Below are 23,380 nucleotides of genomic sequence, written 5' to 3' on the forward strand. Positions count from 1 at the left end.
ATGTGGGGAGGGGGGGACTATTATCAACATTTTAGAAATGGTCACATTTAAAAACATTAAGGGACTTGCCCAGGCTAACACAGTAACAGTCTGAAGCAAAATTTGAACTTAGGTCTTCCTGACTCCAAATTCATCACTCTATCCACTATAATACCTAGCTCCTTCTAAGTACATGATCTTCATGAGTTGGTATGACTGAAAACTGCATGCTTTGATGAGCACACAATTTTGGATGATAAGACCCTCTGACCATCACTAGGCCAGATGCCCAGTATGAAGTACAGATGTAAATAAATAATCACAAATTAATTGAATCATACTATACATCACGAAGATTTTGCTTGAAAACTGCTCATGTTGCTAGAGCCTGCTAGGATTTGTGCCCCCAAAACATAAGCCACAAAATTCTAAAACTACCTCCATGCCACAATTCAGAATGTAACTGTGCCAGTGTGCAAATTTGAAGGGTACAGATAACTCTTGAATTTTCATAGGGACTTAGAAACAACAGAGTTTGGTACCCAATTAACAAAAATAGTCCGATAAGTAAACTATCAGAAGGGACTTGTTTCCTCCCTCTTTGCACTCTTCTCCCAGTTGAATTACTTGTTGACCTAGCCTTACCCTTTTCCTCAAGACACTTTTCAAGCTGCTTGCCCTGTGAGTGATTTGTGTTCCTTGTCATCAGGGGTCAAAAATTTCAAGTTGCTTCTGTGATCCAAATTTTGCATTGCTGCTGTGAATAATCTCTAGCCAAACTCCTTCCCAGAAGTATCACATGTAATTATGCCAAGAAGCACCCAGGGATAATGGATAGAACATTGGACTTGGCATCAATAAAATCTTGGTTCAAATTCTGCCTCAGACATTTACCACCTGTTGGACTGTGGGTTAAGTTATTTAATCTCCCTGGGTCTCAGTATAAAATGAAAGGGTCAGATTCAATTGGTGCTAAGGTCCCTCCTGGACAGTTATGGATAGAATGCTGGACCAGGAGTCAGGAAAACTCATTTTCCTAAGTTCATATCTGGCCTCAGATACTTTCTAGTTGTGTGATCCTGAGCAAGTTGCTTAACTCTATTTGCCTCAGTTGCCTCATCTGTAAAATGAGCTGGAGAAGGAAATGTCAAAGCAATTCAGTATCTTGCTAAGAAAACACAAAATGGGATCATGAAGAACTGGACATAACTGAAAAATAAATAAACAACAAGGCCCTTTCCAGCTCTAAATTTAAAATGCAGTGAATTATAGATACTCAAATGGAATAAAAACAAGTTTTTGTGGTTGTAAAGAATCATTGCTTACTTGTTTTGTAGCTATGGTAAGGCCACAAACTCACCAAACAAAATTCTCAATGAGATACTTCCAATGGTCATGCTCTTGTCACCAAAGGAATCACAGAATTCCAGAAACTCCAGTTTGGAAGGGATCTGTCAGGCTCCCCAGTTAACCTGAGAATTCCTACTACATCTCCACAAAGTGGTCATCAGGTCTAAATTTGAATAATTTCAGTGAGAAATCCCTGAGCAGGTGATCCAACCAGCTGCTATAGACAGACCCTAACATATTTGGGATTTTGTTTTTTATAACACAAATTAGTTGTTGAATAAGTACTTATTAAGCATGCACTATGTTCCAGACAATGTACTAAGTGTTGAGATATAAAGAATATTCAAACGATGACCCATGCAATCAATTTGTGGACGAAAATTTCCCTTATGAGCTTCTAAGTTCTAACAAAAATAGATTTTTGTGGAGAGAATAAAATAGCAAAAATTAGCTAAACATAGAACAGTATTTGGGTGAAGACGTTTCAAGGGACGGTGAGAATGGGACATTCTTGCTGAACATGAAAAATCTCTGAGGAGTTTGGAAAGAGATTGTCTAGGAAAAGCCTGATATGTTATTTAGTGTACTGGTAGAGAGGGGAATCAAGATATTATAGTATCATAAAAAACTGAGAGGAGATATTTTCAAGAAAGTTAAGCAAGAGTGTCAAATATTTCACACAGTTTGAAATAAATGATTGGGAGAAAACCAATGGAAGGGAGATGAAGGCAATTTAACTCCTTTAGAAGTTGCAGTTCAGTGAGAAGAGCTAAAGGGCTCCAGGATGTAAGAAATGAAGGATGTGCTGTGGGGGGAGAGGGACAAGGCAGTGACAAAAAATGAGTGACTCTTTCCCTCAAAAGTGTATTGTAGAGGGAAATGGCACAATAAAGATAGATGGGAAGTATAGAGATAGAAAGGATGATTGAAAAGAAAAAGGACAGTGAGGAAAGTACAGATATTGGTGAGAAGAAAGAAATGTAAAGGCATTTCACCACAAATAGTCCTCAGCTCAGTAAAAGAGAAAACAAGCTAAACAGTCTCCTATATTGCATTGAAAATGTACTGAAACCCAAAGCAATATTCTAAATGGCTAAGTTTAATTTCATATTCAGAGGAATCGATCATATATCATTGTTTTGAACATCATTTAATCTGAATGAAAAGAAATAAGATAAATACAAAGCTAGAAGGAGCCTGGGAGATTACAGCGGTCGGGAACCTGCAGCCTTAAGGCTTCATGTAGCCTTATAGGTCCTCAAGGGTGCCCCTTTGACTGAGTTGGAGTCAAAGGGCTGATCTTAAAAGACCTAGAGGGCCACGTGTGGTCTTGAGACTCCAGGTTCCCTACCCCTTATTCTAGTCTAATCCTTTCTTTTGAGAAATGAGGAATCTGAGGCATAAGGATGTTGTGAATTCCCCCAAGATCATACAGGAAATCTACATTTTACAGATGAAGGAACATATGCTCAGAAAGATTTATCCATGATCACATAGCTAGGTTCACAGCATTATAGATTTAAGGCTGAAAAGTTTTAGATTTTGAAAGTCTTAAATGATCATCAACCCAACCCCCTTATTGTAAAGATGATAAAACTGAGGCCCACTGAGGTTTAGTGATGTACCTGGAACCACATGGGTGGAAAGTAGCAAATAGGGGGCTTGAACCAGTGCTATCCACCACCTCACAGCTGTTTCTTGATTCTATGTCCAATTTTCTTTCTACTGTACACCATGTTGACTTTCTCTGCAGAGAATATCAGGGAAGGATAAGTAATGATCATTTGTTTTGTTTTTAGAGAAAGAGGTGATTTCAGTATGTGGACCATTAGTCTAATTTCATTTAAATATGTCCACACTATTTCCGTGTTATGTGCTACAAGTTGGTCAACTTGATTGTCACTTGGTAACTTGCATGGTATACAAAAATTTATTTAACAAGCTTTTTGAGTAAATATGAGAACACAGGTTGTCAGAAAGTATCTTTAAATCAATGCTAAATTAAAATTCTAAAATGGCATTTGTAACTCTGAAGAGATTTAAATGCAATTTACAGATAATCTTGGTTTTCTTATGAGACCTGGAATTTGGATTTATTGCTCGTGGTAAAAGATGGCAGTCAACAAGTATTTTTGAAGTGCTTACTACATTCAGTTCACTGAATGTATCACTGGGGATACAAACAATGGGAAAGGCACTGTCCTTGACCTCCAAAAGCTCGGATACTAAAGGGAGAAACAGCAGCCAAAAAACTATGTAATTGCAAGATAAATAAAGAGTAAATTGGAGATGTCTAAGAAGGAAGGTAATAGGATTGAGGGTCCCTGACAAAGATCTCTTATAAAAGGTTGGATTTGAGCTGAGTCTTGGAAGAGATCAAGGAAGCCATGAGCTAGAAGTCAGAAGTATTGGGGAAGTTCTGATGGTGGACAGTTACAGATAAACTGGGGGAAGTAAAGAGAGAATATTTATGGAAAGGAAGATATTAACTTTTGTTGCACAAGAATTTCCCCAGGAAGAAAAAGAACAATTATTTTCGTAGTGGAAATGGAACAGGGTTATGGAAATAGACAGTTTGAAGATCTGGCCATATTTCTGGGTCATAGAATGTGAGAACAAGAATCCATTTAGATCAGGACATACAAAAGACACTGCAGCAAAAAGAGAAGATATTTGAGAAATGAGTACCCACAAGTATTTTATAGGGTTTCATCAGTCATGACCTAATAACAGATCATGTGTTTATGTGTGTCTTGATTTTTCCCTATAAATGCCTCCTCCCAAATTGGGCATTATTCTCTCTTCTTCAGTGTAAGCCAGTGTCCCCAGAAGGTAAAGACAGTTGAATGTATTGGCAGTTAGGAAAAGAAAGATAGAGAGTAGAATTTTGTTTATGATTCCTCCCCCCTTTCCTTCAACCGCAGTTTACAAAAAAATGATTATAAAAATATAACTTTCACATGGGGACAAAAAAAGTTCTCTCATAGCATTGATTCATGACCTTCACATTTAGAATATGAATAAAGTGGCCTTTGAAAATGAATCAACATTATCTATATTAAAAACTGTATCAGACTCTAAGGTGACATGCATTGGTATTGATGAATGGAGCTCTTAGTTTGTGTATTGATAATAATTCCATTCCAGCTGATCATTGCTCAGTGTGTTGAGAACACAGATCCACTAGATACCCAAAGAGCACTTTAATATTTCAGGAACTCAGGCATATTAATGGTTTTCAACAATACTTTCAGGTTGCTGACCCTCAAGAAGTGCTCTGCTAAGCTAGCAAGTCTGGTGTAATGAAAGCAATGCTGAATAAGAAGTTATAAAACCTGGATTTGAATCTCCTTTCTCTCACATGCTATCTTGAGGCACTTCTCATTGATCCTCAGGTTCCTCATTTGTATGTATCAGTGAACAAGTTTGCGTGTGTGTGTGTATGTATGTGTGTGTATGTATGTGTGCCTAGACAGACAGAGACAGAGTCAGAGCCAGAGAGAAAGAGACAGAAAGACAGAAAGAGAGACAGAGACAAAGAGGGAGGGAGGCAGATGTAAAGACAGGGAAGATAGGAAGTTGGGCAAAAGGACTTCTGCATGCTAAATTCTACCAAATGAGATCTGTATGTCTTGAACATACCAAGTACTTAAAAATACTTGTTTCCCTTAAATCTATGATCCTATGAAATTTCTCATTGAAAAATGAGCTATGTGTATTCTCTTATTCTTCTGTTACTTTATTGAAGGGACCAATACTGTGAGCTTTCCTCAGTTTCCCATTAATGTACTTTTTTCTGGCATCTTCAGTCTCAGATTTTCCCTCTTTCTCCCTCTCTCCCTATAGCTCTCCCTCTCTTTCTGACTCTGCCTGTCTCTTTTCCTGTCTCTATGTCTCTGTATCTCTATCTCTCTCTAAAGGCTCTTTCTCTTTAATCTGGGAGCTTACTGTAATAGCCCTACCCTAAAACAATACAATGATAATGTTCAGCGTTTATATGGCACTTTAAGATTTGCAAATTATTTCTCAAATACAGTCTCATTTTATCCTCAAAATAACCCTGCAAAGAAGTTGATATTATTACCCCATCTTAGGGATGAGCAGACAGAAGCAGAGATTAAGTGACTAGCTCTGTCCCTCTATTCCCCTTTGGTTCCACTCACCATCCCTGTAACTTTTCAAAGGAAACTTCTGCTCCCCTGCCCACCATTCTCCAAAACGGGTTGTCATCCTATGAGAACCTAAACTCCTTGAAAGCAGAGACTTTGCTTTTTGTATCCTCCAAGCTTAACAGCTTCCTCAGCACATAGTAAGCACTAAACAAATGTTTTGTTTCCCTGAATAAATGCTGGATAAATGGCTTTGGTTTTCTAGAAAACATTGAGGTAGATAGCACTGTAGAAGTAGAGGTGGGAACAAGTACTACAATGGTGGGGTTAACATGGGTGAGGAGGGGGGAACATTTCTTTCTTGGAGATGAGAGGTAGGAACAAGATATAGATAAAGAGGAATAAACCTAAAGAAATTCTGGAATGGCCCAGATCCCAGTAAAATCGAAGAAGACTGGGGAACCTTTGAAGTCTCATTGTTCAGATGTGTTTTTTTTTTTAAAAGTCTACTAATAACAAAAATAATTATGTTAATGATCAAAGTTTATAGAATTATTCTTTGTGTTCTTTGAGATTCAGAGCAATCAATCCTAAAAGTAAAATCTCTATTTTAAATATCCCATTTGCTAATAGGTATACAGTGGGCAGGCTGGTGTTCTAAAAACCAGTAAGGCATGTTTATCTATAAGACCATGGGAATTAGAGTTAGTAAAGACTTTAGATATCATGAAGTCATGGCATTCCAAATAACAAGCTAGAATGACCATAGAGGTCAGCTAGTCACTGAGCAACTGAGGCCCAGAGAGGTTAAACCACTTGTTCAGAATTTAATACAAGTATTAAAGGATGATACTGGGATTTAAACTCAAATTCTTGGACTCCATCCACTGACCACAGACTTATTACTAGTAAGAAAAATGTAAGCCTTGCTTTACTTTAGGATTTGGCTTTACAATATCTAAGATTCAGTCAATGACCACAAAGGGAGAAAACTAAACCATGGGAAAAAGGACATTGTCAAGTAAAACCTGTGAAATTTAGTGGTACATATTTAGAGTAAAACATAAGAAGGGCAGCTGGGAATATAAGCCATGTTTGTAATCCCAGGCTGAGTTTATTAAATTGCTTAGGAGTTCTGAACTACAGTAGACTAAAGACAATCAGGTGTCTGAACTAAGTTGGGCACCAGTATGGTAAACCTCAGTAAGCAAGAGGCTAATATGCTGTCTAAAGAAGGTCAAACTGACTCAGGGGCAGAAAGGGTCAAAGCTTCTGTAGCAATCAATATCATTTTTTATTGGCCACTGCATGGCTAACCTGAGGGAGATAGGGAGACCCTAGTCATCCCCTACCCTATGAAGCAGCAATGATGAAAGAGCAAAGGGTTATTGTAACCCAGAACTTGTGCATTTTTCTTTCCACCTCAGTTTCTCTTTCAGTGGGCCCAGCCCAAATTGGTAGCAACAAGATCCAAGCTCCTTCAACAGTACTATTGTTCCATCTGATATGAGGATTTCTGTGACTCCAGATCCCCACTTGGAGATCCATCAGAAAAGGCTTCCTTGGTACTTGTGGGGTATGATGGGAATTTCTTTTTCCAGGTATAGTTTACAGTAGATGTTCCTTTCCATTTCTGATTCTAGGATTCTGAACATGTTGAGAAAAACTGAGTAGCCTTTGACTGCTACTATTCCCTAATTCTTAGATCTGAACTTTGAAGGTAAAATACTCCAATACCCAAAGTACATGTGATATCTTTAATTCACACATCATCCCCCCATCCCAGCAAATCTAGTCTAGCTCATAATGTAGATAAGAAGAAAAAATAATGATGCATTCTAAAATGGTTTCTGGGCTTTAGTCTATATGTAGCCTAAACATAGCAAATAAAGTAGAGTGATCTATGAAAGCTGATTCATTTTAACCGAGGCATGACAAAAGTCCAGTGCTTCTCTGATCTATTTCATCCAACTACTTTATTCAAATCATTGTTAAACTTCTAGTTTTCTCTTTTTTTCTCTTTTAATCTTCTGTTATGCAACAAGTGAGCTATTTCATTATGTGCTCTTACCATTCATGGGAAAGCCCTTGATGCTAATGATAGAGGCCATCCTAAAGTACAAGGTAGATGATATCACTCCTCTGCTTAATAAATTACAATGAATCTTTATTGTTTCCAGAATAAAATACATATGTCTGTATTTGAAATCTACAACCCTTCCTGACCTGCCTCCACCCTCCCTTTTTAGGCTTATTGCACCCCTTCACCAACCTTCTCTCTACTATGTATTCCCTTAAAGAGATCTATTTATGCATATCTTGTCTTCCTCATTAGAATATAAGTGATTCAAGGTCAAAGTCTTTCTCTTTTGCTTTTTTTCTTTGGACTCCCCAGTGCCTCACACAGTACAATGCTTGCTCGTGGTAGCTACTTAATAAAAACCTTCACAAAAGACCTACATTCATATCCTGGCTCTGTTGCTTCAATTAAACTCAACAACCATTTTAAAATACCTACTTGAATTGTACAGAGAGACACTGTGTTGACCTCACCACTGGGAAAACTTGGATTCAATTCTTGCTTCTGATACATACTTTGGTACCCTGGGGAGACCCCTTACCCACTCGGTGTCCTAGGAACTCTCACAATTCAGAGATCTAAAACTCAAAGATATCTCAGAGGCACTCTTCTCCAACCCATCTGTGTTATAAATGAATAAACTTAAGCCAAGGGAAGTTGAATGACTTCCTCAAGGTCATACAACTGTAAACATCAAAGGACATGGTGTGCCAGAACAAGCTCTAACAGACTGGAGTTATTTGTGAAGTTTTTCCTGTGATCAGTTAGAGTTCTGAAATTGCCAAATGCTACAAATCAGGAGGTAATTTACTATTTCATTGATCCCTAGACTCAAGAAGGCAATGGAGAAAATGTTAACGTAGATGAATCTTAGAAGTGTGCTATGCCTTTTCAGAGAGTCACTTGTTAAACATTGATCTGCATGTTTGAACCCAGGTCCATCAATTTCAAGGCTAGGGGTCTTTCCAGTGCACCATGCTATAGTTCTGCAGAACTATAAATTCAAAAGCCAAAACTAGTCTGCATTGCGATGGAGAGTTTCCACCCTGGCAATTTACTACAATAACTAAATGACAAAACAATTGTGTAAGACTGATATTTGGGAAGTGAACCTGGAATCTCATCAGCCTTTAGAATTTCCAATGAGAAAAATTCTTCCAACAATGCAGATTAGCAAGATTTTGTTTTGTTTTATTTTGTTGCAAATTGTGATCTGATCTTAGAGAGCTATACTACTCAGGAGACTCCAGTATCTTTCTTTTCCCTCCAGGATACAAAATACAAAGTCATTCCTAACTTGCCCCTGCTGCCTTTCCAGTTTTCTTGGACTTCATCCCCCTACATGTGCTTTTCAGTCAAGTGACACAATTCCTGGCTGTTCTACAGCCAAAACATAACATTCTATCCCTTGGTTCTATGCATATTCTCTGCCTGTCCCCCACACCCAGAATGCTCTCACTCATATGTTCCAACTATTGACCTCTCTGGTTTCACTTAAATATCAATCAAGATTCAATCTTTTAATGGAAACTTTCCCAACAACTCATCATTTCAGTACCTTTTTTGCTAATCATCTTCTATCTATCCTGACTTGAGCTTGTTTTGTATCTATTTGTTTATATGTATTCTCCCTTACTAGATTTGAAGCCCTATGACTGCATGGCTTATCTTTTGCCTGTGTTTATACCACTAGCGCTTAGCATAGAGTCTGCCACATAGTAGGAATTTACATGTTGATTGATTGATTGAAGTGATTTGCTCATGGTCACATCACTAGTATATGGCAGAAAAGAGCCTTGTACCTCAAGTTTTCTAGTTCTAAGGCTGGCCTTCAAGTCACTATTCCATGTTGTTTGTGAGATTAAATATAAACTGCAATATGACCATACTTCTGTGTTGTATGAAGTGCCATATTGTTGCATGAGGAAGAAATTTCTTCTGGCTAAGTGAATCAGGAGAAGCTTCAATGGAGCCAAGTCTTAAGCATGTATAGAGCACCAACATGTAGAGATGGGACATGTAGGTAGAGGTAAATCTCAAGAATAGGAAATGACATCATTGGTTTATCTCATGTAGTCGGCAAGTGGTTTGTCCTTTTTTAGCATCTTCTAGTTGAAAGGGGCCTTAGAAATATTTTTGCATAATAAATAAGTACCCAACTTCAGAATCAAGAAACTTGGCATTAAGGCCTTCCTCCTATACATACCATGTGACCCTGGGCAAGTCACTCTCTTAATGACTCAGGCAATTCTCCTAGTACACAAATCATCAGATTTTAGTGCTTTGAGATAATCTAATTCAGAATCAAAATTTTACAGATGAGAAAACTGAGTAGCTATGTAGATTGCTTTTAGGTCATTAGCAACAAAGGTAAGACTTAGTATTTGTCTCAACTCCAGATATACCCATGAGTAAATACGCTGTTAAACCCAGCTTGGCTCAACAAGTGTAATACTTCACCATTTTTCCTCAGCCAGCTGCATGAATTGGGCCTTTGTTAAAGAACTCATATTTCAAAAATAAGTGTTCAATTACTTTGGCTCATTTGGCAATTAAGTTGAAGAAAATACAATATTCACCTCTCCTCTGAATTGTCTGGTTGCATTCTACAAAATGCATGTATTGTTTGTTTTGTTTTCTTTTCTTTTTAACACTGTGAGCAAGTCTAGAGAATTTATTCCTCATACTACTGAGTCTTACTACAGTGCTACTTATTGTCAAGCTATATATGTCAGTCTTGGACACTATTCAAGGTTGAAAAATAAGATCCTTCATTAAAATTCGGAAGCATCATGATGGAGTGAATAGACAGATAGCAATGAAACCAGAATATCTGAATTCAAGTTACACTGCTCCAACACTATAGCTATGTGACCCGGGCAAATCATTAGCTTCTCAGACATCTAAGACAGCAATGTCAAATTCAAATACAAATGCATCCCTGAAGGCCACATAATTGACTTAGACAACCACAAATTAACATTATATATGCTTTATTGTATTTTTAAACATTTCCCAAATGCATTGTAATCTGGTTTCTGCTCAACTGGTCCCATTGGATGAATATTTGAAACCTCTGCTCTAGATGACTCTTTAAGACTTTAATTTGTAGCCAATGTGCTTACCTGCATTGAGTTTCCTCTCCCAGGAGGTCACTAAACAAATAACATTGCAGGACTAGCCCTGTTAAAATTCTTATCTGCCAAGTGGTTTCATACTGTGCACCGCCACATAGCATCATAGTGAGTTCTTGATGTGATAAATCTTCAGATGTCTCATTTTATTAATACTTTTCTGGATAAAACATTATTAATAAAATATTTGATGCCATAATACTTTATGATTCAATCACAAAGGGAAAAGAATGTAAACTTAAAATGAAAATAAAAGTAAGAAATGTTATAGTTAACAAAATGATGATATAATTTATAATGTACTTCTACCTGAAACTGTACTTCATCGACTTACAGTTTAAGGTTTCTTGTGTTGTCCAGAGGATGACATATTGATTTATTGTTATTATTTATCACCATCACTATTATTTTTTGCTGATATTGTTATTATTGTTGTACTTATTAGTAGCTTGTGCCTCTTTCTTTCGTACTATCCTTTCCTTCTGCTCCTCACTCTGGATTTAGTTTTGCCTTCATCTGAGTTACTTTTGAAGCTGATAGATGGCATTTTTCTAAGGGCTCCTATTTCTTCTCATGACACCCATAGGAAGAACAGGTGTTCTATTCCGTGTGATCCAATACCTTGGCATGGATCCCATAAGTCATGGGCCAAGGAATTTATCATCCTCCTCCCCCATCAAGAAAGGTAGAACCAAAGAGCTCTGTGCCCCTATGACTTCTATAAATTGTTGACAGTTTTATTTGTAAAACACATTTGGCATTTCCCATGGGCCATTTAAAACTGAAATGGTATCATAAATTCCAAAAGCTCAGACATAAACAGGACATGGTTGATGACCTCCCTCTATATTATTATGCTTCTGTGATCCCTGGGGTAGGTCACTGTTTAGGAAATATGGAAATTTTTTGAAAAGTGATAAGATTTAGCTAGCAAGGGCACAAAACTAGACATCACTATATTAGGACCTATTTCCTACACTTTTAAGTTGGTCTCTCCATTCAACAATTCTTAAGAAATTGTGTTTACCTTCTGTTTTAATGGATAGGATTTTGGATCGCTACGTGCAAGATCAGATTCCTGGTGCCAAAGTTGTGGTGGAATCCATTGGAGCCCGGCGGTTTGGAGAAGCCTATTCTCAAGAAGACTATACCAAGTCTGACCTGGTTGTCTATGCAATTGACCCCCAAACCAACAGAGCAATTAGCAGGAATGAACTTTTTAAGTAAGTGCTTGAAACATATATTCAATATTTGCTCAAATCAATTGATGAAACTTTCAATGAGAGGTCCTCACTTTTGTCCATCCTTTGTGATCCTTGCCCAAGTAATTCCTTGAGTTCACCCAAGGGTGTCCATCCAACATGCAGAGCACTTTTCTTGATTTTATTTTGCAAATATATCCATGGAAGAACACAAGATGTCTGTTAATCATCTCTCACTCCATGAATAACCCATCTTTTTTGTCCACTCATGTACCATCAAAGATATTCATTATGACAATTCTCTTAAGTAATTCCTTGTTTCTAATGCATTGCACTATGCTCACATCCTTGTAACAAACTATCAATTAGAGCTCTTTGCTTCTGGAAGACATGTATCTTTACAATTCAATCAAAGTATCATTCATATTTATTGCTAGAAATAAAAATGATCTTAATAAATTGCAATGCTTCATCTATTTTTATGCAAGCTATTATTTGTTTAACATCAATGAATATTTCCAAGTTTACAGTTACTTAACCAAATTTTCACATCAACTATATTCAGAGTTTATGAGATTTAAAAGAAAAAAATTCTTAGGATATATGAGAGGAACTTATAGAATAGTGTAAATTTCTAACTTGGAATTGGCTTCTCTGAATTCCTAGCTTTCTTCCTCTGAATTAAAAAAAAAAAATTGGTCTCTCCAAATAAATGGGTATGCAAAGCTCAACAGTGGTACATTTGAAAAAGATCTAGAGATTTGAATGTAAGCAAGAACCCTATGCATCAGCTGTTTCATGTGGGGGTCCTGAAAGTTAATGTGCCCTTTGGAGCCATTGAGAGAGGCCTAGTATCTAGGATAAAGTTGACAATGATGATGGCAATTACTGTGAAAAAACTGATGACAACGATGCTGCTGCTACTGTTCCTGCTTCTGCCGCTGGATAGGTCATATATATGTGTATATATATACATATACATATATTATACACATGTATATATATACATATACATACACATGTGTATGTATATGTATATATATGCATGTGTATATATATGTGTGTGTGTGTATATATATATCTATATCTATAAAACTTTAAATTTGAGAAACAACAGGTAACATTACACATCTTTCTCAATGATATTTGTACTACATTCTGTCATAGATCACCCCTGGAGTTTTGCCTAGTCTAGTATCACATTTAGAAAGAACATTTATAAATTTCAGAGTATCTAGTGAATGATAACCAGAATAATAATACTGTTAATTATGTCAAACAACAACAATATTTACACAGTTTCTACAAATATTATCTAATTTTATCTTTACAAGAACCCTGAGAGTTAAATGCTAATCTTGTCCCAGTTTTATAGAGGAAACTGAAGCAGAAATTAAGTGACTTCCTAAGAGTCACATAGGTAGAAAATGTCTGAGAAGTTGAACTCAGGACTTTCTGACTTCAGGTCTAAAGTCTATCTACTATATTGCTTCAGTGTTTCTGGTGAAAATTTTCTGAGAATCTATTGAAGGAACTGTGAATGTTTAGCCTAAAGTAAAGAATATTCAAGAGAGAGGGAAAAATAGTTATATTTGAGCACTAGAAAGGCTGTCAAGCAGAAGAGGTCTTAGATATATTATAAGTCCTCAAAAGGCAGAAGTGGAAGGAAAGGATAGAAGTGGAAGATGAAAACTTCACCTTGATGTCAGAAAAACTTGCTATTTGTCATAACTCACCTTATGTTGCATTGACTGTCTTGGGAAATAGGACTCTCTCCACCGGAAGTTTCGAGGCAGAGGTTGAATGACTACTTGCTAGGAGTGTTTTAGTCAGAATTTCTTTCAGGTATGGGTCCCTGAGGTTCTTTCTAGTTCTATTATTCTAGGAATCTCTCATTCTCTGAATTTAATTGAACAAATTTCCTTACAAGAGGAAAAAAATTGTTCTGCCAAAGTAACAGAAATTGATGCAAATGATTATTGGCCAAACCAAATCCTGAGATTTCAAGTAGGATGGGATTGATTGCTCAGGTGGAGTTAATCAGAAAAGTCATAAGAAAATATTCAGACTTGTGGGCAAAGCCTAATAGGTAATTACAGTATCACTTATTACTCCAGGAAACAGCTCTGAAGACTGTTGAATCAAAAACCCCAGATATTTGCCTTGTTGTAATGTATGTGTCAGACCTTTCACAACCAATGCTAAATTTAGAAAAGGTTTCATTTGTGTATCAGCAGTATTGGATAGTTGAACTAAAAGTGTTCCATGTTGGTGATCCATCTTAGCTTCGTATTGTCCCTAAATAACATTAATATCTTAATTAAACATTTAATGGCATACCAGTGATTTTGTCAGAACAGAGGCATCTTTAATTATATTTCTAGTACTTATTAAGTGCCTTAATTTCTCAAAGTGCTTTGTCATTAATTATCTCATTTTATTCTTATGAGTTATTTTCTATAATTATGAGTTATAATATATATTGCGTTAATATGGAGAGGTATAAATAACACATACAAATTGCTCATATTTGTAGGAAAAGAATAGAGATAGGATCTTTACTCATGATTTTATTGGTAGAGGGAATGCTGGGTGAAAAAGCTCCTTTTTCCAGTGCAGATGAGAACAACATAACTTATAGCCTTAGAGAGCTGTCTAGGTACATATTTGTGTTTTTAAAACATTCTCCTGTAGCCAAATAAAACCAACAAATTTTTGTAGAGGTTTCAATAACCTTTAACAAATTTCATGTTACTTGCAAACTAATATCTTCGTTCAAGCACACAGTAAATAAGTAAAATGTGTATGGATCCAAAAATATCTATTTTCTCAAATAGAATCTGGCTGATTTCCTTATGATCTGATGCATAAGTTCTGTCATCCATCAAAATATTATTTTAGTACTTTAAAATCTACAGAATTGACTAATATTACTTTTAAAAAACTATAAAATTAAGCTAATAAAAAGCCCCACTTTTTAAAACTCTATAAAAGCTTTTGTGGAATATATATGTATATATACATACATGCATACATACATAGATATATACACATTTTAAACACATAAACATATGCACATATATGTGTTTACGTACTCTGTGTGTGTACGTGTGTGTCCTAGGTGACATTTTTCTTTTTGGTACTTTGGACTTTTCCCACATCCCAGACAACAGTTGTTAAGTCTGAACTCTCTAACATGGCCTTATGACAAGCAACACGACAGAAATAAAATGAAAGATAACTTTGATAGGTATTCTTATCTCAGACTCAAGCCTTATGAGAATACATACCCCTGGTCAGCCAGAGAGAGTTCCAAGCTCTGCCATGAGATATAAGGCATACAATCATTTTTCACCATCTTCTTTAATAAATACTGCAGTGCACTGTGGAGGGACAATGTCTTGTCCATATCTGACATGCATCTTTCTGATAAACTTATACCTAACCTAGAGAATTATTATTGGTCATATTATGGCAATAAAAACCTCCTGATGATGCAAAGATACATCAGCTGAATTATCCAAATAGCTCATTTTCCTCTTTAAATGTCCCAGAAATCTCTTCATTGGACTAGGCAGATAAATACTACTTAACTCATTTATAGTCAGTAAGGAGCTGTCCATGGTGTCTGTTCTGGAAGAAGGTGGCAGTAACATTGTTTTTAACTGCCCTGGTCATAGTGATGGCACCAAGAAGGTCAACCATATTTTTGATGGGGCAGATTTCTTCTACTAATAACTTGTTTCTATCATATTTCGTAATGAACTTAATAATCATTAAAAATTACAAACATCTCAATATATAATTAAAAAAATGAGGATGGTATATAATATGCATCCTTCACATAAAGATAAGGTACAAGGGATGGAGGGTGATCCATTTTTTTTTATTTCCCCATCTTGATTCCAGAATGTTTCTCATATTCCAATAAAAACCCAAATATAAAATATAATGTACATTTTCTTTTTTTAATCCATATATTTACTGTAGGATGCAAACTCTGTATGTATCTATTAGTGTTCTCAAGGAAACTCATATGAATTAGTTTTATTGAACCTATATCTGAACTTTTTCATGAAGGCAGCAGTAAGCTTGAAGGAGGACAATGAATAGGATCCATTTAGCCTGCTGCTCTAAGAATCTGCCTCCATTGTACTTGTTGAATGAAACCAAGGCTAACAGTTCATCTACATACAAGGCCTTCAATTCTTCATGACATTGAAGTCCTGATAGATTTTGGATTTCATTTAGATTATTCATTTCAAAAGGCTTTCTTCATTTTATTAGCCATCACATGATCTTTGATCATCTCATGCTGTTTCCTCTCCTAGGCATTGCTAACCAGAGAGAAAGGTGCAAGATTCTTTATAAAATGGGAGAATCCCCAGTCATTATTAAAGCAGGTTTGAATTTTAAGTACAAAAGCAGCATGAAGTCCATTAAGCAAAGATTTTTTTTCATTTATTTGGAAGAAAAACAACTGATCTGTCCATGATCTTATGTCATATATCATGTATTATCCTGGACAGAATTTGAATGGTTGAGTTACAAAACCCTGAAATTAGAGGTTTTTTCTTTTTAAAAATGCACATAGAATCTTAAATAATAAAAATTCCCCCATAGCTCAGTACACTGCTGTTATCAGTTCAGAAGTTTCTCTTATGCTGCAGTGACATCTAATGGTCAACAAAAAACTCAAGTTCTAGTTTTCCATGAGATTAACATCCCAAATTTTGATGTAAGTATGGTTGAGTATTTAAAAAAAAACACAAGTATTCACTTTAAAATAGCTTACTGACATATTGTTAATAGTTATAATTTATTTTTAAACTATCAGAGAAATAACTAAGGGAAAATAATCATTCCTAGATATATTTCCTCAGAATCTCAACATCAAAAGACCTGTCTATATCATCCCATCAATTTTTAAGAGCTTACTGTGTGAGAGGTTCTGTACAAATATGATGCTGGGGATGTAAAGTCAAGAGTGAAACAGTCCCCAAAATCAAGAGACATACATTGTAATGGGAAAAATAACATAAAAATACAAAATAAATGCAAATTACTGGGGATGTGCTAGTAGCTAGAGGGGTCAAGAAATGCCTCATTTCTTGAAAAAGTGATCCCTGAGCTGAGCCTTGAAAGAAACTAGAAATGTTAAAGAGTAGATGAGTAGGAAGAACATTCCCAGCCTCAAATTAAAAAGTTTACCAGAACAGTAATCTTTTTTATAATATATTTATGAAGAGGTTATCTAGTCTTTATTTCATGCCCTCCAGTGAGAAAGAGTTCACTCTGTACTATGACAGTCCAATATACATTTGGCAGCTGTAATAGTAAGAGTTTTTGTTTTACTTTTTTCAGTTCTTATTTTTACACTAAATCTAAATCTGTGCCTTGGCTGCTTCCCTTGGATTTTTCAAGATTTATCCTCTGGAGCAAGCAAATTAAATAAAATCTCTCTTCTACATGACATATTTTCAAGTGCTGAAAACAGATACCATGATTTCTCTCCAAGCTAACCATTTTCAGTTCCTTCAACTTATCTCCATTCAGCATGATGTTAAGACCCTTCATCATGCTGGTTCACGCTCTTTGAATTTTTCCACTTTGCTGAATTAGTGTCTTTCATATATTTGAGGGACAAGAACTGAACATCATACTACAAGTATTGTATATCTAGGGGGAAACACAGCAGTACTGTCACCACTATAGTTCTATATTTTGTCTTTCCTGATGAAGCCTAAGACAACAGTAGCTTTTTAGCTGATATATCACTCTGTTGACCCATGTTATACTTTTAATCCACTAAAAATGCAAGATTTCCTTCAGAATAATAAATAAACTGACAAGTATGTATTAAGAATCTATTGAATGCCAACCGTCATGCTAGATTTTAGAGATACGAGTACGAAGAGTAAAACAATCACTTGTCTCAGTGAGTTTACAGCCAGCTGATTGTTTTTTAACATCTCCCCCTACTTTGTACTTGGGAGGTTTTCAATTCATATAAAGTATTTCATTTATTCCTATTAAGTGTAATTATTTTAGATTCAACTAAGTGTTCTTATTTTGGATCTTGACAATCTCTTTCAATATGCCAACTATCCTATCTAGCTATGTGCTATCTGAACTTTTAATGAAAATGCTATCTCGGCCTTTATTCAGTCACTGACGAAAGAAATGTAAATATGGCCAGATCAACCACAACTTCCTGGGATCACTCCATTAGAACCCTCTTTCCAAATTGACAGTGAACCATTCATTTGAATATAGACAATTCAACCAATTTTAAATGTCTCAAACTATGTTATCACTTAGTTATCACTAAGTAAAGCAGTGGTTAGAGTCCTAGGCCTGGAGGCAGAAAGATTTATTTTCCTGAGTTCAAATCTGGGCCCAGATACTTACTATCCTGGGCAAGTCAAGTGACCCTGTTTACCCCATTTCCTTATCTGTAAAATATGCTGGAGAAGGAAAATACAAACTACTCCAATATCTCTTCCAAGAAAACCTCAAATGGCAAGAGTTAGAGACAACTGAAACAACTGAATGGTGCTGTCACTTATACCACAATTCTCTATCTATTTCAGAAGAAGGACATTTGAGATTTTGTCAAATGATTTAATAAAATTTAAGAAAACTGTTCTTCGATTTGGGGGAATTTTTTTTGTCTGGGTGCTAGTGGTTTTATTGCCAAGTTTTGAGTATGTTTTAATGTACTTCTATTGATTCTATACCATGAGAAAAAGAAATTGAATATGTTATATATTTGTCATTGACACTATTAGATATTGGAAGTTCACATGGCATTGTTTTAAAAGTCTCCATTAAGAGTCAGAAAGATGGGCTCAAGTCCTCCATCTGTTGGATATCATTGGGATCAAAAACCTATTGCTTAATTCCTCAATGCCCCTATGGAGAAATTTAGGAATACAGATTAAAGATAAGTTGCCCATTTTCATAGTGAGTTATCACAACGGAATTTCACTACAATGATGAAAGCACACGTATATGAATGCATATGTTTGCATACAAAAACATATTATATGTGTTGCCTATGAACTTCTGCAAATTAACATGTATCTGCACATATGTGGGCATATTCTTGAAGACTATGATGTACAGATCAGGAGCCCTTCTGCCTCACTAGAGTTAATCCCTCAGTAGAGCCACCTACATTGTCAAAATTGGAGGTCAAAGATTTACACACATGCATATGAATACATTTAGCCACTTATATACACTTTCTGCTAATTCTTCCACCAAATTCTCATCAAAAGCTGCATTATTCCAATATAACGCAGTAGATTTTCAAGAGCTTTATCAGAGAAACATAAACTCTAACCTACCAAGCTTAAAGATTTTTGAAATGCTTCTGGTAATGGATTGTTTTCTGAGCTCAACCTGGCCAAAATTCAGAGACCCATCAGTACATTAGGTTCAAAGTATAGAATCTCTTGGTCATAACAACTCAAACATGAATGGAACCATGTAGGTATTGCAGTCCACATAACTAGAAGAAATACAGAGCCTGATCAAATCACTTCTTCTTTCAAAGTATTAAAAATTGATGTAACAAAGTGTGGAAGAAGCTTTGTTAATTATTCAGTTGCCACATTTTCCTTGTTTTATTCTTTAAAACCCATCTTTGTTCAGTGTCAGACATGTACATCGAAGCTACCTGAGTTCTGAAATGCCTTTTCCATATAGTCAGTTAACAATTAAAAAACCAAAAAATATTTATAGCAAATTTTACAAGCAAAATAATTTTAAAATTAACTACTTGGCATAGAGTTAAACTGGATAGAATTTGCAATTCACATGCAATTTAAAATTAAATGGATTCAAAAAATATAAAATGACACATTCCTCTGCGGTTCTTTTCTGGTTCTTCAGGATCTCTCGTTAGAAAGGTGGACAGGCTGAAAGGGAGGGAACTGAGAGTGCCCCAAAATCCCATTTTTTCTATTGTCTATAAAGGCCAGCTTACTTTTTGGTTCTCCAGGTGTGAGAACCTTATACAGTGACCATTGTCACTGTACTAGAGACCCTGAGTCAGAATAGCCTTAATAGCCTTGTTATAAATACAAATAGACAACCACGGGAAATTTCAGAGAAATGGAAAGGGGACTCAACAGATCTTCTTGAATGAGGAAATTAAAACAATTAACAGAGTTTATTTTATCTTGTTTAGAAAGTAACCCAGAAGTATAATTTTATGGGATACTCCATGAGTTCATACTTTAGGATCCATGAAAAACATTTGTATATGTGAAAGGTCAAAATTTTTAAAACCTACATTTTAAAACATAAAAAATTTTAAAACCAACAAAAACATAACATATGTTACAATTATGTATCAAAATCTCTTGCAGAGAATAAGATAGTAAAAGTCAGCACAGAACTGAAGAATATTCAAAGTAACTCAATGCTCCTTTTTTAATCCTTGCTGATTTCAATGCAAAGGTGGGAATAAGGAACAGTGATGAAAAATATGTTGGAATTTGAAATAAGGTTTGCTTCCATATCTCCATTATTAAATATTCCCTTCAGCCCTACTTTTTTTAAAAATCATGCTCATCCTTTTCTTGCATCTTCAGATAACATTGAACTCTGCCATTTTCATAGGTGAAAAATGAAACTTCCTTGTCTTCTCCCATAGCTGGTTCAGTTTCTTGTTTCAGAACCCCTACAAGGAAGGCCAAAAGATTGTGGACTACCAATATTTGTAGGCAATTTTAGGCTATTATTCAAAGGTATGTGGTGAGTTCAGAGGCAGAACAAAGAGATAGAGAAGAATGTGAAGAGAAGTTAAATGTGAAAGGAGCTATTACCAATATGGTTGACATTTCTGCATCAGTAGTCTGTGCACAAAGACAGAAAAAAATACAATCCAAATTGGATGAAAGTATATGAATGAGAAGTTAATGCACATAGTTTAAATAAACCCACTTTTCTGAGTGTTTGAGCAACTTAAACAAAATATGGAAAAATGAAAAACGTATAAATTACAGGGCAGTAACAACTATGAATTTCCTAAGGAAAGCTAATAAAAGTAAATTAGTCTCCATAAAGAGGCTGATAGACTTCAGAAACAACATTAATCAGGATATGTTTGCTCCCTTTCCAAGCAGAAAGATATGGCAAATAGCACTACTAATTCTGTATCCCAAAGAGATCGTAAAAAATGGAAAAGAATCCACATGTACAAAAATATTTAGAGCAATTCTTTTTGTGGTGGCCAAGAATTATAGATTGAGGGGATGTCCATCAGTTGGGGAATGGATGAACAAATTGTGGCATGCGATTATGATGGAATACTATTATGCTATAAGAAATGAATAGTAGGTGCGTTTTAGGGAAAAAAAACCCTGGAAACATTGGCATGAACTGATGCAGAGTGAAGTGAGGAAAACCAAGAGAACATTGTACACAGTAACAGCAACAATGTGCAATGACTAACTTTGATAGGCTAGCTCCTCTCAGCAATACAATCATCTGAGTTCCAAAAGACTAATGATGGAAAATATTATCCACATCTAGAGAAAGAACTATGGAGTCTGAACGCACATGAAAGCAGACTATTTTCTCTTTTTTAATTTTTGTTTCTTTATCACAGTTTTTGCCTCTTGTTCTGATTCTTTTTTCAAAACATGACTCATGTGGGAAGATGTTTAGCCTATATCAGACTGTATGCCATCTTAGGAAGGGAGAAAGGGAGGAAGAGGAAAAATTTAAAGCTCAGTCTTATAAAAAGTGAATGCTGAAAGCTAAAAATAATTAATTGTTTAAAAAAAGAAAGATATGGCAAGCAAGTCATCATCAAAGTATTTATTGCATGCCTACTCTCCTTAACAGTGGGGATTCAAAGAAGCCAAAAAGAACACTGGTCTTGAGAAGACAGAAGGTGAAACAGAGTGCTGGACCTGGAGTCAGGAAGACCTGAGTTCAAATCTGGCCTCAGACTCTTACGAGCTAGTTGTGTGACTCTGGGCAAGTCACTTAACCCCTGTTGGCTTCTGTTTTCTCATCTTTAAAAGGGGCATAATAATAGCACCTGCCTTTCAGTATTGTTTTGAGGATTAAATGGGATAATAGTTGTCAGCAGCACAATACCTGACATGTTTTGTTGTTGTTCAGTCATGCAGTCATATCCAACCCTACATGACCCCTTGAACTTTGTCCATGGTGTTTTCTTTGCAAAGATACAGGATTGTTTTGTCATTTCCTTCTCCAGTGTGCCTCCATTTTACAGATGAGAAACTGAGGCAAATAGGGGTAAGTGACTTTCCCAGGGTCACATGACTAGTAAGTATCTTAGACTAGATTTAAACTCAGATCTTCATGAGTCCAGGCCCAGTGCTCTCTCTGTTGTACCATTTAGTTGAATTTACCTGATATATAGCTAGTATTATCTAAATATTTGTTATTATTGTTATCATTTTTAAGTGCATACTCTAGTGGGGGAGATAACAAGCAAATAACTATCGACATGCAAGACATATACAGTATAAATAATTTTCAGAAGGAAGTAATGAGGTGGAGGGAGAATTAAAAAGGACTCACATAGAAGGTGGGATTCAAGATGAGACTTGATGGAAGTCTGGAGTTAGAAGTGAAAAGGGAGAATCTTCCAGGACTGACATGTGTCACATGTGAGGAACCAGAGTGGGGCAGTGTCACTAGATCAGAGAGTGTGTATAGGGGAATAATTGGAAGAAAACTGGAAAGGGATGAAGCGCTCTGAAACAGGTTTTATATTTGCTCCTGGAGGCAGTAGGTATAATATATAATATAATATAGGGCAGTTTTGTTTGATGATTTTTTGAAAGATGATGTCTAGGTTCTTTTATTGATCATGACTTTCAGGTAGTCCAATAATTTTTAAATTTTCTCTCCTGGATTTATTTTCCATGTCAGGTTTTTTTTTTCCATTGAGATATTCACAGTGCCTTCTTTTTTTCATTCATTTTTTTAATTTCTTGATTTCTCATAAAATCATTAGCTTCCATCTGCTCCATTCTAATTTTTAAGGAATTATTTTCTTCAGTGAGCTTTTGAACCTCCTTTCCCATTTGGCCAGTTCTGCTTTTTAAGGCATTTTTCTTCTAATTGTTTTTTGGACCTCTTTTGTATTTGGGTTAGTGGTTTTTTAGCGTGTTTTCTTCAGTATATTTTTATATACTGAAGTCTCCTTTAGCAAGTTGTTGACTCATTTTTCATCATTTTCTTGAATGACTCATTTCTCTTCCCAATTGTTTCTCTACTTCTCTTACTTGATTTTCAAAATCCTTTTTTGAGGTCTTCCATGGCTTGAGGCCAAGTCATTTTTTTTTTTTGTAGCCTTTGGGTTTAGGAACTTTGATTTTGATGTCTCTTCTAGTTGCACGTTTTGATCTTCCTTGTCACCAAAATAAGATTGTATAGTCTGATTTTATTTTTCCACTGTTTGCTCATTTTTCTCAGTCAATTTCTTGACATTTGAGCTCTTTCATATGGTAGAGCTCTGTTTGCAGTGTAGAG

General features: G+C 35.7%; 1 protein-coding gene across 2 annotated transcripts in view; it reads left to right on the plus strand.

Annotated features, from left to right (window-relative positions):
• Positions 1-23,380, plus strand: part of PCDH15 (protocadherin related 15) — a 2,324,555-nt gene that overhangs the window by 2,267,876 nt on the left and 33,299 nt on the right. For both annotated transcript variants that reach the window (XM_072628920.1, XM_072628919.1), the window contains one exon: positions 11,699-11,875. In XM_072628920.1, the coding sequence (XP_072485021.1) occupies positions 11,699-11,875 (177 nt within the window). The remainder of the gene's footprint in view (positions 1-11,698; positions 11,876-23,380) is intronic.

The sequence above is a fragment of the Notamacropus eugenii genome, chromosome 1 (assembly GCF_028372415.1).
Source record: "Notamacropus eugenii isolate mMacEug1 chromosome 1, mMacEug1.pri_v2, whole genome shotgun sequence".
NCBI classification, from domain to species: domain Eukaryota; kingdom Metazoa; phylum Chordata; class Mammalia; order Diprotodontia; family Macropodidae; genus Notamacropus; species Notamacropus eugenii.